The 17,837-nt window shown below is 41.9% G+C and overlaps 1 protein-coding gene across 4 annotated transcripts in view; it reads right to left on the minus strand.

Annotated features, from left to right (window-relative positions):
* The window catches only part of SCUBE1 (signal peptide, CUB domain and EGF like domain containing 1), a 220,861-nt gene that overhangs the window by 10,926 nt on the left and 192,098 nt on the right, over window positions 1–17,837 (minus strand). For 2 of the 4 annotated variants that reach the window (XM_054810361.1, XM_054810344.1), the window contains 9 exons: window positions 16,309–16,428; window positions 14,723–14,815; window positions 13,103–13,219; window positions 10,576–10,713; window positions 9,324–9,527; window positions 7,752–7,913; window positions 4,462–4,629; window positions 3,411–3,572; window positions 694–891 (listed from right to left, as the gene is read on the minus strand). In XM_054810361.1, the coding sequence (XP_054666336.1) occupies window positions 694–891; window positions 3,411–3,572; window positions 4,462–4,629; window positions 7,752–7,913; window positions 9,324–9,527; window positions 10,576–10,713; window positions 13,103–13,219; window positions 14,723–14,815; window positions 16,309–16,428 (1,362 nt within the window). Of the gene's footprint in view, window positions 1–693; window positions 892–3,410; window positions 3,573–4,461; window positions 4,630–7,751; window positions 7,914–9,323; window positions 9,528–10,575; window positions 10,735–13,102; window positions 13,220–14,722; window positions 14,816–16,308; window positions 16,429–17,837 lie in introns of all 4 variants that reach the window. The other 2 variants (XM_054810335.1, XM_054810352.1) reach the window with 1 other exon arrangement.

A 17,837-nucleotide genomic window follows, 5' to 3' on the forward strand; every position in this document is an offset into this window, starting at 1 on the left:
CAACGGAAGCCCTCAAGGATAAAAAATTGAGAAACCTGTTTTAGCAAATAAAATACACTGTTTTAGCAAGTAAAATATGGTGTTTTAAACAAAGCTCCATATAAACAATTGCCTTTCCAGTTTGGAGATTTAGCAACAGTCCACCAGAAGCTGGATGCCTACATAGGACTGAAGGAGGAGTGCATCTCACTGGTGTCTGAAGTTCTTGAATTAACTTCATAATCAAATACACATGAAGTCTCCACTCCACATAAAATTGGGAAAACTCTGGATTTCTTGAGGGTGTCAGGTGTACCAACCTGTGTCACTGCACAGATTTAGCGATAATTGCGGCATATATATACTTGCAAAAGATGAGTGAGAGCACAGTATGTACAGATAACAGGAGATAGCTCTCCCACTATGACTTAGCATAGCTTTGTTGACTTCTAGAGTGGCAGTGATTTATCCCACGTGATAACTGGGCCAGACAGAAGCCCATTAACTGCTTTGTGATTCAGCTAAGACACTTGAATAATTAATATCACTGTTAATTGTTATTGGTACAGTGTTCTGTTTTACCTTGCTGTGCCAGTTCATTCAACGATCTTTTTAGAAACACTGGATAGATGAAGACAGTTGTCCCTTCAATATGAACTTTCCATTCAGTGAGTTTGCAATAAATATTTATATAACCCATGTCTAGCAACTTACCGCTTTTTCTCATTACTAAAACATCACCGCATTCATCTTCAATTGGGAGAAATATCTCGGGTACTACGATGAGTATTCTCCTCTTTGGGGGTGGATTTATATTCCAAATACATTCAACATTAGCTGGGTAGTCTCCAGGATAGTTGGGCGATTCAATGTAGCCAGTATAATCCCCAAGTTCTCCTCCACAGTGCTGGTCTGTGGAGAGACATAAAATAGCATTTGTGTTAGCTGATTAGCTAATTTGACGTGTTTTTCTAGATCTGCCAAGAGCAAGTCTAAACTCCTCCTTGTGGCTTTAGAAATGCATACATTCTCCAGCTGCCTCTTTGTTTAGCATGGAAAGCCTTTAAAGGAATACTTGATCTGCAGGGCTGCTCCAACTGATTTGCAAAACTGTGTTGGGTTTGCGTGGCAGGGTTTTGGTAGCGGGGGGGGGGGGGGGGCTACAGGGGCGGCTTCTGTGAGAAGCTGCTAGAAGCTCCCCCTGTGTCTGACAGAGCCAATGCCAGCCGGCTCTAAGACGGGCCCGCCGCTGGCCAAGGCCAAGCCAATCAGCGCCTCTGTGATAACATATTTAAGAAGAAGAAAAACACTTGGAGAGAGAGCTTTTGCAGCCGGAGAGAGGAGTGAGAAGATGTAAGAAACTCTGCAGACACCAAGGTCAGTGCAGATGGAGGGGGAGGAGGAGCTCCAGGTGCCGGAGCGGAGATCCCCCTGCAGCCCGTGGTGAAGGCCATGGTGAAGCAGGCTGTCCCCCTGCAGCCCATGGAGGAAGGATGAGGGGGTGTAGAGATTCCACCTGCAGCCCGTGGAGGACCCCACGCCGGAGCAGGTGGAGGCACCTGAAGGAGGCTGTGGCCCGTGGGAAGCCCACGCTGGAGCAAGTTCCTGGCCGGACTGGTGGACCCGTGAAGAGGGGAGCCCACGCCAGGGCAGGTTTGCTGGCAGGACTTGTGACCCCATGGGGGACCCCATGCTGGAGCAGTTTGCTCCTGAAGGTCTGCACCCCGTGAGAGGGACTCCATGCTGGAGCAGGGGAACGATGAGAGGAGTCCTCCCCCTGAGGATGAAGAAGTGGCAGAAACACTGTGAGATGAACTGACCGTAACCCCCATTCCCTGTCCCCCTGTGCCGCTGAGGGGGGGGAAGGTTGAAGCCGGGAGTGAAGTTGAGCCCGGGAAGATGGGAGGGGTGGGGGGAGGTGTTTTAAGAGTTGATTTTATTTTCTCATTCCTCTACTCTGTTTTGCCTAGTAATAAATTAGATGAATTCCCTCTCTAAGTTTGGTCTGTTTTGCTCGTGACAACAATTAGTGAGTGATCTCTCCCTGTCCTTATCTCGACCCACAAGCATTTCGTTATGCCTTTTCTCCCCTGTTTAGTGAATGAGGGGAGTGAGAGAGTGGCTCTGGTGGGCACCTGGCCCCCAGCCAGACTCAACCCACCACAAAAACCTTAATCTCCGGTGTATAAACCGATTCAACACTTCATTCAGGCTGCTTTAACATTTGATTAAGAAACGAACACAGCCAAGTAAACATGATCCCATTGTGGAGGTACTCACACAGTGGTTACCACTGAGACCATGCTGACATGCAGAAGGTATTCTGGTTTAACTTCACTTGTTTTTTAACCTGATTTAGCTGAATGAGTGTGATGATCCTAGTAGCCACCCTTATCTTGATTACAGATCTGCCTTGCTTTATCTTAGATTAAATCTCAATTGATGGATCAGTTTTACTTTCTTTCAAAACTCCTATTGAATTTGCCACAGAAGCCTGATTCAGTAAGTTACCTCAGCTTGATCTCTCCAGGCCTACTCACCCACATAAAAACTGAGATATATGTTAAAATATTTTGCTTAATCCAAGCCTCAAAGATTATGCAAGGTCAGAAATTGGCTGGAAAACAGGGAGTATCTAAGACAGCAAAGCAACAAGGATGGTTTTATTTTATAGGAAAATCATCAAACTTCTTCAAATTCCTTACAAATATCTAATTTACTCAAATCACATTAGAAATGATGAAGAGTTTCAAAGACACATAGCACATAATCAGAATAGAAACTTACAACAGACTTGCACATGAATAGTTAGTTTAGATGACATTACCTAATTATTATAGAGACTTTCTCTTAAATTAGCGTGGTAGAGGGGAAAAAAATTGCTTGCCTAAAGAATCAGTAGTCCACAAAAAATCAAATAAGATTGCGGTGGAATCCCTGGGGATATTTAAAATGGTAATAGAATATGAGGCTAAGTACTGCAAAAAAGCCTATGAGAAGATTTCACTGCCATGAGCAATTACGTGGCAATTGCAGCATGCATGACCGTATCTCCCAGTATTTTGTAAGTATTATAAAATGGCAGTTATTCTGATAGAAGATATTGTGCTCTAAAGAGACACAGAGGAATATGCATCACTGCAAGACAACTTACAGGATCTGGGAAACCAAAAACTCTGTAGTTTTAACTTGTAGCTGGTACTCTGCCAAATTACATTAAAACTAAAACTATCATATGCATCCAGTGGTACTTTTCCAGGTTTTCTTCTCATTGTTTTCCCAATTTTTACTATTCCCTCTGGCAGCAGATAAATGATAACTAGCAAATACAGAATTGAAGTCCAGCATGACAGACGGAACCTTCAAGTTGCAGTTCAGATCTGAAGATACACTTCATCTCCCAACTAACATAACTAATAAATGCAACTTACTTTTGCAGTGCGTAACATTAGTGGAGCCATCAAAATCTGTACTTGTGTTCCCAGGGCAGGTGATGCAGTAGTTTTGACCAAACTCAGGCTGGTATGTTCCCATAGGGCATCGGATACATCTGTGTGTTGTGGAATTGTAGTAGTGTCCAGGAGAACAATGAACTGTAAGGTATGAGGTGTATTATTTTCAGAAAGTAGCAAGCTTCAGTGCAGACAGAACTTTCCTCTACCCTGGACATACCTCATGATCCCCATTCTGCAATATACTTATTAGGCCATAAAAAGCAAAAAAGACACCAGCTCTCTGTATTTCCCATTACAGAGGACCTTCTAACTAGAATTATGTTCCAAAGAGTAGAGCTAAACCCTTACGAACTAGTAACACGTGCTACATGTCTCTCACTGTACTTAATACAGTGGTTTCCAATGAGTTTGTAAAAAATGGAAGCTGATCCATATCTGCCTCAACAATAAAAACGCCTTTCACAATAGCAGGAGAGAGGTTTCCATTAGTGTCTGTTTGCCAGGGCCAGCATGTCATTCCAGTAACTAAACCAAAAGGCATTTGGGCAGATTGCTTCTTCGTCATTTACGCTGCAAGTTGACGTTATGGAACACGCAACATGTTGCACGCTTACGGTTTCTGCCTAGACCATTAATAACCAATCCTTCATACGATTTCTGCAATGTTTAGTTCTTCTAATTTGGTAAATAAAAACATATAGGATGTGAAGGCTAAAGCACTGTCTAATGCAAGTTTGTCTTATTTCTTGCGATGCAGTGGGGCTGATTCACTTACCAGTTGCAGCGCTGACTCTGTACCTGCCTGTGGTAATTCCAAAGAAAACCATAAAGCCTGTTCAGTCTCCGCAACCTTGGGAGATCATTCCTAGTTTACAGATTTCCTGACCATTTAACTTAATCACAGACCGTGTTTCTACATGCAGTGACTATGTTTGTTTTGGAGCCTTTCAAAGCCCCTTGGCATTGAAGATTACAACCGAAAGGGCAAGCAGCAGGAATACGAAGTGTGGAAAGATTTTAAATTCACCTTTGGTTTCACAGTCTTGAAAGGAAACAGCACCTTCATACTTCGTCACAAGCCCACCGCCACATGGAAAGCAGAGGGTCCTTCCTGGTTCAGGCTGGTATGTACCAAGAGGACAGACTCTACAAGGTTTAAAACCATCTGAAGAATAGTGCCCAGGAGAACACTGCCCTAGAAAGTGAAAACGATCATCTGTATTAGTGAACAACTTTTCTGGACAAAGTATAAAACCCACTAGTAGTTAGCAATGCTTCCTTTAACTTAAACACGTGACATCAAGACAGCTGCAGATCAAATTCTAATCTTACCTGCTGATTTTGTATGTTCATGTAACTGTTTCCTAAACCCAACAATACTAAATACAACTAGTTTCTTAATAAACTTTTTGCTACCTATGTTCCTGTTGGCTGGGCTTTTTTAGCAAGGGTTCTATTAAGATATTGTTAGAATACTTTGTACGTTCACCAAGTGTTTCATCTGAGAATTTCAAAGTACTTTGTAGGAAAAAATGAAACTTTGCACCATATCTATGAAGCACGTAATTGTGGGATTTTTTTATATATGTGCATTTTATAGACATGGGAACAGTGGATCATGGGATTTACCAGACTGGATAGGACCAGTCCAGCACCCTGTCTATGACAACAGCTGACACCAGCAGCTTTCCAGGTACCTGTGAAAACTAGTGCTTGTCAGAAGCTCTTCTGCCAGAAAATGGTGATTTGTGTAAAGCAAAGCACTTTGTGAATGGGTCTACTGACAGATACAAGGGAGTTTCAAAACTTGCTCTCCAGGCAATTTCTGATAGGCGTTTGTCTGGCTTGGTTATTGCTAGCTTGAGTACTTTACTCCTCAACAACCTACCTGAGAATCAGGATGTCAAGTCTTTCAAGATTATGGCATTAATGCGTATCTTCACACCACTCCGGCCTGGGAGACCAGCACTTTGAGATGTTAGGTGTTCCCTGAGGTTGCCTAATCCAAATACTTTGTAACTTAGCTTCCCTGAGAACTGAACAGCAAGCAGAAACAACTGGCTTGAAAACCTGAAAGTTTAGAGATGCTCTCAGTGGGGTTGGGGTCTCTTAAGAACCCTGATACTTGCTGGGGAATGTTGGGGGCATCCGGTATCTTGAGTACGTGACACTTAGGATGAACTAGAGCTCCTGAGTGAACTTCAAGTTCTGTCCCCACAAAAGTCAAACTCCTATGGACACCTGTGGGGCCAGGATCTCCGGGATTTAGTTATGTTTCCAACCCTGCTGGCTGGAATATGGCTGTACAAGCTGGCTGTTGACACACAGACTCTGAGAAAGATGATGATACTACCAATTTGAAGACAATTCTGCTATTGTTTTTGTAGCAAAACGGATCCATCTGGTCTGGTCCAACTGGTCGCTGGACTTTAACATGAAGGGAGTTAAAGAGTGGATCTGGATTTTAGTGTGAAAATTAAGGACTTGTGAAGTGTGGCTTACAGATATCCTTTTAAAGAAGCGGTACAGCTGGGTTTTAATACTGCTAAATTCACAGTGCTTTCAGCACTAATGTGTCTCAGTCCTTACCTGTATATAAGAATGAGCTAACTTGCTCCCTTCTTGCCTTCTGTATTGAAATTGCCAACAAAATAGATTTGAGGTGATTTCCCCGAGAAATGCCCCAAACGACTAGGTTTTCTAATTGTGTTTTGGCCTTGTACCCACATGGATCACATGTAAGTTAAGTATCACAGCATCTTATTTACTTGCAGCTACAGCATAGGGTTCTATGCAATAGGCACTTAAAATCTCTTACGTACTTGTATGTGCCTCACCTGTAGGGATGAGGATTTCAGTCATAGCTTATTTGTTACTACACAGGCATTACTGCTCCAGAAGATACGATGCAAAAATACTATTGATCACAGGTAGTGAGTACATTTCTAACAAAATACACTGTTTCATCATATATGCTGTCACGTTTTATGGAGACATACTGATTTTGACAAAATCTTTGACAGGGAGGTTTATGAAGTCCAAAGCATATTCTCTCTTGCCACTTTCAGAGAAAGAGAAAAAAATGAAGAGTTGAGCAGAAAAACAGACTGTTGTGATCTGACAACAAACATTTTGAGACAGATCCACTCTGCAAAAATAATCAGAAGGGTTTCTTTTTGTTGTTGTGCAGGACAATAATTCAAATACAAGCCTTGAAACAAAACAATCTTTTTCCTCTAGTCATTGTGCTGCTTTGGTCAGTATACTATGGTCAACCTTTATAAACTCAGATTTCATTTTGATAATATATTCTTGTTGGATTTGGGGTAAATACAAATCAACATACAGGTGCACGGGCATTTTGAGAATTTTCCTGTGATAGTTCCTTCATACAGTAAATCAGCAAAATCTACCATACGTTTGGACTGGAGACACTAGAGTTATTTTTTATTCAGTGGATAGGGAGAAAGCAGCAGTTTCTCAAGTGACATTCATTGTGTGTTCACTCTAGATATACTTGAAGAAAGCATTAATGTAAATTACACGAATGAGTTTTAAAGTTAGAACTTGTGTTGCAGATAGGATAGATTTCTGTCAAAGTCAAACAATGTATCTGCTATAAGCTAGATTTTGCCCATCTGTAATGACATAAGGTAAAGAAAATCATTAACAGTTGTGTCTTAAAACCTCATCTTGATCAAGTTACAGTAGAAGCACAGCTCTCTTCTGAAACCAGGTATTATCATCATTATCATCTAATTCATATATCATGAAGTTGAGTCAGAGAGGCTACATCACTTGCCAAAAGCTGCAGTGAATTCAAGCAGCGTTGAAACTTGCAGTCATTAGCTCTGAGTCCGGGTTACAGATCTCTGCAGCACAACTATCTCAAAATTATGATTGCCACTGATTAGACAAGGTAAACTGCATCTCATGCAAAACATTAAATCAGCAGGTTCATTAGACTCACCAATACCAGTCCAAAGTAATCCATCCCTTTGGCTCACAATATACCTGACGAGTCCTTACAAGTCAAGGTATGTCTAGATTCCATACCTGACTTGCAGCAAAGTGCTTTGCTTGGCTTGCTCATTTCCACACCATAACTCACATTGCTGCAGCAGGTCCCATCTTCTTGTCAGCAATGTCAGCAGATGGAACAAGCCAAAACATTTTGTGTATTGCTTGTAAGTGCACAGAGATTTCTTCTGTTACCTTTACAAGACAGAAGTGTGGAAGGCTCTCCCCTCTTTTAGCCTCCGTGCCTCACAGGCTGTGTGGCAACACCTAATCCTTTTATAATCAAATCAAACTTGCCTCCACATTCTGACACATTCCGAGCGCCCGCTACTCCCTGTCCATCGTTACTTGGGCAAGGCTCACAGGTAAGTTGACCTTCTGTGTCTTGGTATGTTCCTGGTGAGCAAGGAACGCACTGATTATGTTCTCCGCTATAAAAGGTGCCCGTGCTGCAGGTAACTGAGGAAAGAAAAGGGGAATCTACATAAGGACTTTAATTTTGATCACGTTATTTGCCTTTATATCAAACATTTAGAGACAATGGATCTCTTTGGCCCCAGTATTATAGTGGTATATGTTTTGCATATGTTAGTCCAGGATCCTCACCTAATGTAAACAGGCCCATCTCCACTGCAGTCTGGGTCAATTTACATCAGGGCAAGGTCCTCCTCCTATTGTTTAAGCTATTAAAAGGCATTGTACTGCACAGAGTGCTTATCAGACATAAGTTGTTAATAAAGCTGATGCAGTCTTAAGACAGTATATTGCAGTTTAATTAAAACAGTGGTGCATAACATGTGGGAAGTGATGCAAATTTTTAGTTTACACTAGGTGCATTTATATGTTGGTTTTATGGCAGACAACTACAAAAAGTCTGTCTCCTGAGATCAGTTCTAGAGATTTCTCTGAGGGCAATGTATCCCATGTAATATTTTATGTCTCTTGACACTGAAATACCCTGATTGGAAAGCATTTTAAATACAGATATGAATACACATGCTTCTCTTGCTGCAACAGGGCATTAAACATTTTTCTCTGCTGGATATAGCTAGTTAAAATGTATGGGTTTCTAGATGCTAATAGCAACTGTCTTTGGACACAGTTTCCAAACCCTGGTTCCTGTATGATGAAAACAGCCTCTGAACCATCTCATTAGAGGCACCTATCAGATCTGCACTTAACTATTTCTTTTTGCTTGTAAGTCACTTGGTCTCTAAAAGAAGCTGGAAAAATAGATATGCTGAGTTTGAAAAGATGCCTCTCAGTGATTAGAAAGCGTGCAGTGCTGAGAACTGCCATTCATAGGTTTACCCTAGCACCTTGCCCCCAGGAAAGCACTAGAACCTGATAACCTGGGAAAAGGCTTAAAGAAATCAGGTATTTTACATAAAGTTCAAATAGATTTCTATAGGTTTTTTTTATTGGACCTCTTGAGTGTTAAATATAAATATATCCATGGGTCATAGATTATTTGGTGGTGAGGAAAGTGAAAGAGGTGATACAACACTAAATACACAGCACGTAGGCAAACACCATATTGTTGTTTTACAGAAGTATAATTATGTTTTCCTAAGATGCTGGGAGCAACTGGGAACTAATTGCCAACATTGCCTTGTGACAGGCCTTGATACATACCAGCTGACAGCATGGGAATGTGTGCCCGTATATGCTGCTTTGGTTTTCCTGCAATCAACTAATGAACTCCCTTCAAAGTCTTATGAACCGTGAGTGGCCCATGCACATATGCTGAGTAATATTGGTCTAAATTGTCTGTTATCTCATAGACTTCCTCCCTGGCTCACTAGGGACAAGATAATTTTGGATTGCTCATTTTGGGGGATATGGCTGAATAGAGTTGTTGGGACTTACCGCATTTTCCATCCTGCAGCACTTGCCCTGTACTGCAAGCTTCATGCCCTTCAGTAGCTTTAGCTGGCTTCTGAGCCACTTCATATTCTGTCCCAGAAAACTGAATGTAAAATTGCTGTTTATTAATAGATTTCCTCAATGTTTTGATTGCAGTTTGCAGCTTCTGCTCCATCCTTTTCCGAACACAGTCAATGTTACAGGTGTCTAGATGGGAAATGATAACAAAACTAGAAGCAATTGAGATTCATGTTTAAAAAGAGGTGCTTAACAAAAAGCTTAGCCTGCATCACACTATGACACCTCTGTTTGTTCCACTGTCTTCTCCAACACACGGTAGAAGCAGCTCACTGTATTCAAAATCAGACCTTTTAAAGGGACAAGACAGCACACCGAGGTCCATCAAACTGAGTTTCAGAGTCTGTAAGTGTACCCTGAGTGCTGATATCTTATCTCTAGCATTAAGAAATCTGGTTATACTGAATGCACAGGGAGAGGGCTGCAGAAAACATCAATCCCACTGTGTTGTACTTCCAGATATGTGTTCAGTCTGCCACCACTAACCTTTCCGAATTTTCTCTGCCTGTGCTTTACTCGGTTGATTAGGAATTCTTCCCTGACCAAAATACCTAAGTGGCACAAAGAAAGGTGCTTTCTGGCACAATTACTGTTTGAATCACTTGGCTAGTGAGGTACCCCTCAGGGTTAACAAACCTGCCTTCGAGGACTGATGTGTTTATATTCAGCCCACGTTTTCTTTGGCTGGATTTTATAGCATAATATTCCATCTCGTCAATAACTTGAAGCAATTCTTTTTCTTCCTGAAGTTTGTTATGAAAACATGAATTTTCCAAATGTGTAATAAAATGTTTGATTCTCAGACTGAAGTTTCAGCAACTTACGTTTTGGAGGATATTTTTATTGTCATTGCTGTAGAACTTCTACCTAATCATTACGTTCTCTGTGCATCAATTAGCACTTCTGCTGTTTAAAGAAATCAGACTAAATTAAAGTACATGACTTAACTCGAGACTTCAAAGGAATTTTATTGCAGGCTGAATCTTTGTTCCTTTGGCTTAATTTGATACCTGAATCCTTTCAATTAAATCTCTGAAACTTTGAGTTTGGAAAGGCTGTTCAATGACACTTGTGCTAAAAGGTTTGCATGGCAGCTTGGCAAAGTAGCAAAGAGATTCTAACAACACACCGAGGAACTGAATTCTGATTTCTCTCCACAGACAGATCTTTCACAAACCTGAGACTTCTTCCGACTTCATCTCCACTTCAAACTCTGCGGTGATATGGGATACTTCTTTTGATGGTGACTTGCGACCTCGGCGTTTTTTCTTGGAGGAATCGCACTTGAGATTCACAAAGGTCACCTGGCAGTTGTCTGTACAAGGGAATTGACCTCCTTTGCATAACAGAAGCAACATAGAAAAGAAATCAAGTAGCAAAGTAGCAAGTGACAGGCTAATAAGCGATATCTGAGCTGGGCTATCATGAATGCAGTGACAGGCTTCATAACATTTCACATGCATTGTTAGACACCTCCTCCTCTGTGCAATTTTGGGTTTGCTCATTTTGCTAGTGAATGCAGGAGGCAAAAATACAGCGTGGTGATGCTGAGCTGCACAGTGGTACCTCTAATGCCTATAGCTGCCTGTCTCTTATCTGCATAAGGATTAGAAAGCTCTTCACAGAAATTAGTTAAGATCAGCAATACTACAGTCAGTCATTTGATGGTTAAACAAAGCAAGAGAGTCAATTTTCATAAATTCATGAGCACAGCAGGCCTGGGTCTCTAGCAATGACAATCACCAGACATCAAAAGGTTTAAAAGCCTTTGATTGGGAGGTTATGACAATATATTGGAAGGCTTTATCTGAGGGGAAATCACAGAAGCATAGAATCATTTTGGTTGGAAAAGACCTTTAAGATCATCAAGTCCAACCGTTAACCTAGCACTGCCAAGTCCACCACTAAACCATGTCCCTAAGCGCCACATCTACGTGTCTTTTAAATATCTCCAGGGCTGGTGACTCAACCACTTCCCTGGGCAGCCTGTTCCAATGCCTGACAACCCTTTTGGTGAAGAAATTTTGGCTAATATCCAACATAAACCTCCCCTGGAGCAACTTGAGGCTGTTTGCTCTTGTCCTATCTCAAGCCACAGGAACTGAATTGCCCTTGTCAGTTATGCGTAATCAACTGAGGAGAAAGGCCACAACCTGTTAGGACACAATCACATAAGCATACTCTCCCTATATAAAGAAATCTATGCAAAAAGCATCCTTTTTGTGATAGGTGATGAACCTTCCAGGTCAGGGAGAAATTTCTAGCACTCAAGCCACCAGAAGGATTTCATTCCAAGTGTGTGATTGTATGATATAATCTTACTGTTAGACCCAGAAGTTCAGATGACATAACAAACACAAAGCAAGCAAAGGACAAGGAAATGCATCCAAGAAATACATTCCCATGGTGACTGTATGGGCCAAAAAAAAAAAAAAATCAACTTCTATGATTTTAAAAATGAGTCTGATAATCACATCTTATTAAAAGAAGACAATACGTAAGGACAAGGTAAGCATCTTGACAACTGAGACTTGTTTTAAGCCAATACTTGGAAAATTAGAGAGATAAATGTCTAGATTGCAGGGTAAAGATAAAATATGAGTCTGAATTTTAAAAATAAAATCTTTAAACCATTAGTATTTTTTTAGGATAGCTATTTTTACTCTTCTCTGTTCAGGGCTCATACATGACTCTTCACTCACTAGCAAAAGTGGTGGTAAGGCAGATTCACAACAGAGAATATATCACCAGTAGACCTTTGCTGTAAGCTGTTGAGTTGCTTTAAGCAACAACATGGGCTGTTGCAATGTCACCAATACTGTGTATTAAAATCCGGAAAATTTCAAGTTTCTATTAAGTTTCAATGAACTCCAAATATTTTAAGCTGTGGAAATGCACAGCAATAACACCCAAACACTCTTTAATTGTCCCTGTCATGATATCAAGGGGATGCAGGACAAGAAATCAATGTCACGAAGATCTGTTAAAATATATCTCCCTTTTAAAATCACGTTTTTGTTCAATTTTAAAAGCAATGTTCAAAACCAGTAATAATAAAAACACATACCTAGTCACACCAAGTTTTAAAAACATTTTATTACTTCGATTCAGCCTGACACAAACTTTTTCATTTCAGATTTTTGGTAGTTATGTCTAAATCTTCTAAATATTTTTTCTGACAACATAACTACTCACTCCAACATAACAAAAGACCTAAGGCTGTGTAGCATCAGATTTTGATTATAACTTTCTCACTTAGGCGTTGTTTTTGTTGCAGCAACGGGATCTTAATCCAGCATAAAGCTAATAAATAATAGCTTTTGTTTTCTTTTATAAATCTCATTTGGGAAAACTAAACCAAACCAAACAGACATTGTTTCATGTAACTTTGCACTGGTCATAGCTTTTTGTCTCCGGATATTTCTGCCATTGCCAATGCCAGAAAAAGGATCAGCTTAATTCCAAACTCTTGTGCTCTGGAACAAAGATTTTTCAAAGCAACTGGTGACATTTCAGCACTGTTAGATCCAAACCCAAGGCACTGTTAAGCTAGAGTGTAAACCTTGGCCTGAACTTAAATTCAGATCCAAATATGAAAACCATTAATTTTGTTTCTGTCTGTAGTGCGGAAACAAAATATGCAAACAAGCAAGCAAAGAGATAAAAATTAGAATGCTGTTTACATGTTAGAAGAAACCACATACCTATACCAGCTTGCTTCCCAGAATCTTTCGTTTTTTCTTTGCTGCGAGGCCGTAAATGGCACTTTGCGTCTTTAATTTTAAAACGAGCTTTCTGCTTGATTGGAGGCGCTAATGAATCTGTTGATGTAAAGTAAAAAAGCTATCATTTGGGATGCAGATGAAATGAAGTCTGAAACTTATTTTTAAAAACAGACTCAAAAGTCTTCCTGAAACACAGAAAAGAGACAGCCCAAGAGTTATACACCTTGTACAAGCAGATCCATTTCGCAAGTTCGTATTTTCACGAGCACTTACTCTTGAGCCCATAAAGATGAATGAATTGCTAGTATCACACATTCTCCGCACATAACGCTTCCCCCCAACCAGGCCTGCACATCTTGGTGGAAAATTTGTGTGAATGTGTCTCTCATGATGAAAAAGTTTAATTCCTACCTTTTTTCCCCTGACACTTTTGTCTGTGATCTGCCATGTTACTTGGCTATAGTTCTGCTCTTGCTAATGACAACTAGGAGTAAGATTAATTTAGTGGAGCTACGCTGTTGGCAGTTAAAAACCATCCAAAGGAAATGTCTTTATTTGACTGCGGTCTGTGGCTTGCAAACTTTATTCTTCAGCTTCAAATCCAAGCCAATTATTGTCTTGTGACTTTAAAGGCTGATATAGAGCCATGCCCTGCTTAGAAAACGTAGCTGCTGGCTGATGTCCTCACAAAGCCTACGGGACCCGGGGCAGGCGGAGGGTGGTCGCAGTTAGTGCTGCAAGGTGGGTCCCTCTTTCCTCAGCAGGGCCTTGCCGAACTGCAACTATAGAGGTAGCCTGCCCCTGTGCCACAGGCAGCCACGTCTGCTGCCGTGTTACCTCACTCTGCAGCGTCGTACCTCCTAATGTGTTCCAAATATATAAGAAATACGTGGTTAGAGAGCTGGCAAATCAGAGAGAAGTACAGCAGGTAATGGTACATAAAGCGGGCTGACACTTCCCACCGCTGGATGCTGTTTCAGCTGCTTCTAATTTTGCCAGACTTCAACCATTTTGAGCTGAACTTTTTTTATGCTGAGTATCAGCTTTAAGACCCATTTTGAAATGTCACTGCAAAAATAATCCAGCCATTCCTGAGAACAAGATGAATGAAACACAGTATGTGCTCATAAAAGTCTCATAACCTTTGTATTGGGAATGCCCAGTAGGAGGATCTGTGCTCCCAAGGATGGGCTTTGCAGCTGAGGGCTGGGACCCATTGTAGCCTTCTGCTCTTGTGCTACTGACGGGCCCCTCTGGCTCACTTCCACGTCTGGGAAGAAAGGCCATTTTGATATGCTGGCTATTGCCTTACTGGACTAGGCAAAGTAAATTATTCTAAATAATCTGAATATAACTCAAACCTCCACTGCTCCTGCACTGACCTACCAACACAATGCCACACTGGGGGGCAACTATGCACACTCCAGCCCTCAAGGAGGGGCTGCAGAAAAGCCAGCATGCGCATGATGAGCCACAGGCTACCTTCATTCTGGCCTCGTGTAACTTGAGAGCTGTACGTCTCGCAGCTCCCAAATGGTCTGGGGTACCTCCACCACCTACCCGCTAGACGCCAAGGCCCGGGCGAGCAGGAGCACCTACCTGCGCAGCTGGGCAGGGTCGCGTTGCGTTTCTGCTGAGCCTTGCCTTGCTGGATGGGAACACCACAACTCAGTGTGTAGCTGTTCTCTGAATCTGCGGGGCAGAATGTAGAGTCAGCGCTGTGGCAACAGCCTCACAAAGCATTTGCTCCCCTCGTCACCCCCAGCTTGAACAAACTTATTAATACTGCTAAATAAGGAGACCTTTTAAGTGCTGAACTTGGATTTTAAATGGCTAAAATAGTTTGCCAAAGGCTACCACTTCACAGAGTTGACTACAAGTTTTGTTTCTTCCAGCACTGAAATGTTAAATTTTATAAACAATTTGGCATGAGGTTAGCTGTCAATAATTCTATGGTGCACAAGTAGAAAATATTTTGTGTTTATCCATGGCAGAGTCCTTGCGCTTTGATCATCTCTATATTATAAAAAAATGAACCATGTACTTTCATAATAATTTTAGCTTCAGATTCTGACAGAATTTATTGGCAGAAACAAAAACTAACATAGAACCCTAACAGGGTTTACATACTGCACAGATAAAACTGTGTATCAGTGCATACAAAGTAGATAAATGCATAGTTCCAGTAATCTCTGCTAAACTGAAAATAAAGTGTGAACAGCTCTACCGCATATAATGCCAGGGCTCATGTGAGAAGTAGAGACGCTCTTGTGGAAAATAATCCTGTGTCAGAACCAGAACATATAAGAAAAAGCAATAGCAATCCCCCCCGCCCCACCTGCCCTGCAAAATTGTGTAGATGACAATTACCTGTAGCAAATGAAATGCCTGAGCTTCTCTAAATAATACTCAGCTGAACTATTACCAGCAAAATTTATTAAAATCCAGCCACTGCAGTAACTAATACGGAGAGATCCTTTTTGCCGTACAGCCTCCTGAGACTGAGATTTAGTTGTATCCATTTTGTATGAGACAGTAAGACAAGTTTAAAGCTGTTGCTAGGTCATCCTTTGCTCCACAGTGCCCCAGGCTGAGCTGATGGAAGTTTTATGCTACCCTGGCTGGCGTGGGAGCTTGATCGTGTCCTGTGGCAGCCACAGCATCGAATCTCCCAGGGCGTCCCACCTGTCCTTTCCTGCCCCCGCCTCAGACTGTTCCTCTCAGGGACACCCTCCGCTTTGGGAATCGCTTCTGCTCAGTCACACAATTACAGAGTATTTCAGGCCATGAGTCCATCATTTTAAGCAGACGGTACTAAAAGTTAGCAGGAATTCACTGAAATGAATTTCATTTTTTCCCCTCGCTTTCGACATAGAAATTCAATATATTAAAAAAATTTCTTTTGCACCATCCTGGTTAAGGTAAACATGTGTCTCAAGTTTTTGTTAGAATTTCCCCACCCCCGCAAATGACACCTCAAATTAAACAATGAAGAGCCAAACCTCTAATGTAACTGACAATCTGATATTTAGTGATGTACATGTCTGGCCTAATTAATTTATAATGATGGTTTTGCTCATTTGTTGTCTGTAACAAAGACTGAATGCAAGAATCATGAATAAGTTAGCAGGGAAAAATCATCAAGTCATATTCGAGTCTTAGGAGGACAAATACTTTGTACAAACCTGGAACAAAAAGAGTATTGGATGGGCATGACAGGAAGCAGCTCTCTATGCCTCCTGTCTTACTACACACTAGCTGAGCCTTGGGAGCTGGTTTGGCATTCGGGAGACATTTCACCATCTCTGAGGAGAAAAAAACAAAAGAGAAATGAAAAAAAAAAAATCAGACGCTGCCCAACCCAGAACCTTGTGCATCCACTTGCATACAGTGGGGAGGAAAGGTAGAAGCGGGAGCAAAGCAAAATCACAGGCCCAGGCATTTCTGAAATAAGCACGTATTAGTGAGAGAGGATCTGGATCTTGAGCTTGGACTTGAAAATGAAACTCCTTCACATTTTTAGACCTAAACTCTAGATCAGTCTTTCCTTCCTGTCCTCCACTTTGGGACTGTTCAGGTCCAGACCTGCACTCTGGAAGGCAGGCTCTCTAGTTATGAGCACAATTCTGTGTGCACATCTTGATCTCAGAAGCAACAGGTAATACTAATGACCCGAGACATCCTCTCCCCGCTTTTGGAGGCACAGCTCTCTGGTTTAACAGGCCAACACCACGCCCTCACAAAGATCTGTTTATTTAGATGACCGCTAAAATGGTATTTTCCACTTCCCACTCTCTCACAGACTTTTTAATTTTAGCTCCATGCTCTAGCTTCCAGAAATAGAAAACTCCTCAGCCAGGCAGGCAGAGGTGAGGCAGGACATACTGGGATGGAGCTGGATAGTCCCACCGGTCCTTTCCGCCACTGCTGAAACGCCACAAGCAGTGCTAGAAAGGACACTGTGACACATAGACATCAGCCATTTGTCATCAGCACCCATCGCCCGAGGCACACTGCAGCTTGTGCAATGGAAATATCCAGCTTCTCCTCTTGGCTTTGTGGCAGGATGAAGACGGAGTATCCTGCAGGTCTCACAAGCTGCTCTTCGCATTTGGGTGAGGGACTGTTTGTGTTTTAGCTGGAACTACATAAAGCTGTTACGAATTGTTGGACCAGTCTCTGTGCTTCACCCTGAGATGATGGTATGCCACTGATAATTATAATCCTGCATTTATTTTTATTTGACATCTTTAGGGACTGAAGTGTTACTCAACTACATTTTTCTCCACACAAACGAGGAGGTTCGTTCTCGGCTGCAGCTGGCAGGTGCCATCACTCCCTGCTTCCCTCCTTTCCCCCAGAGATTTTACCTCTGCACCGACTGCTGGCCAAGTGCAGCTGGGCACCTCTGCAAGCAGCTGTGTCACACTGCATCAGCTGGTTAAATCCCAGCCAGGTGTCTGTTGAGCGGTTCTTGCTTCAGCCCCGTACAAACGCCTGGTCAGGTACATCTGCTTTTTCTGCGACTGTTCCTTGCTACTCTTCCAAAGATGGACTTGGCTGACTCTTGTTTTGCTCATGGCTGATTGTGCTACTGCAAATGTCATTTTTCCTACCTGTCAGCTCACCACTGAACCAGACCAAGGTAGGGGGCAGATCAGAGCTGCAGCAGCCAGACTGGTTTGTGTCCTCCTGGGTTTGGGAAGAGCCCAGT

The sequence above is a fragment of the Grus americana genome, chromosome 1 (genome assembly GCF_028858705.1).
Source record: "Grus americana isolate bGruAme1 chromosome 1, bGruAme1.mat, whole genome shotgun sequence".
Lineage (NCBI taxonomy): Eukaryota > Metazoa > Chordata > Aves > Gruiformes > Gruidae > Grus > Grus americana.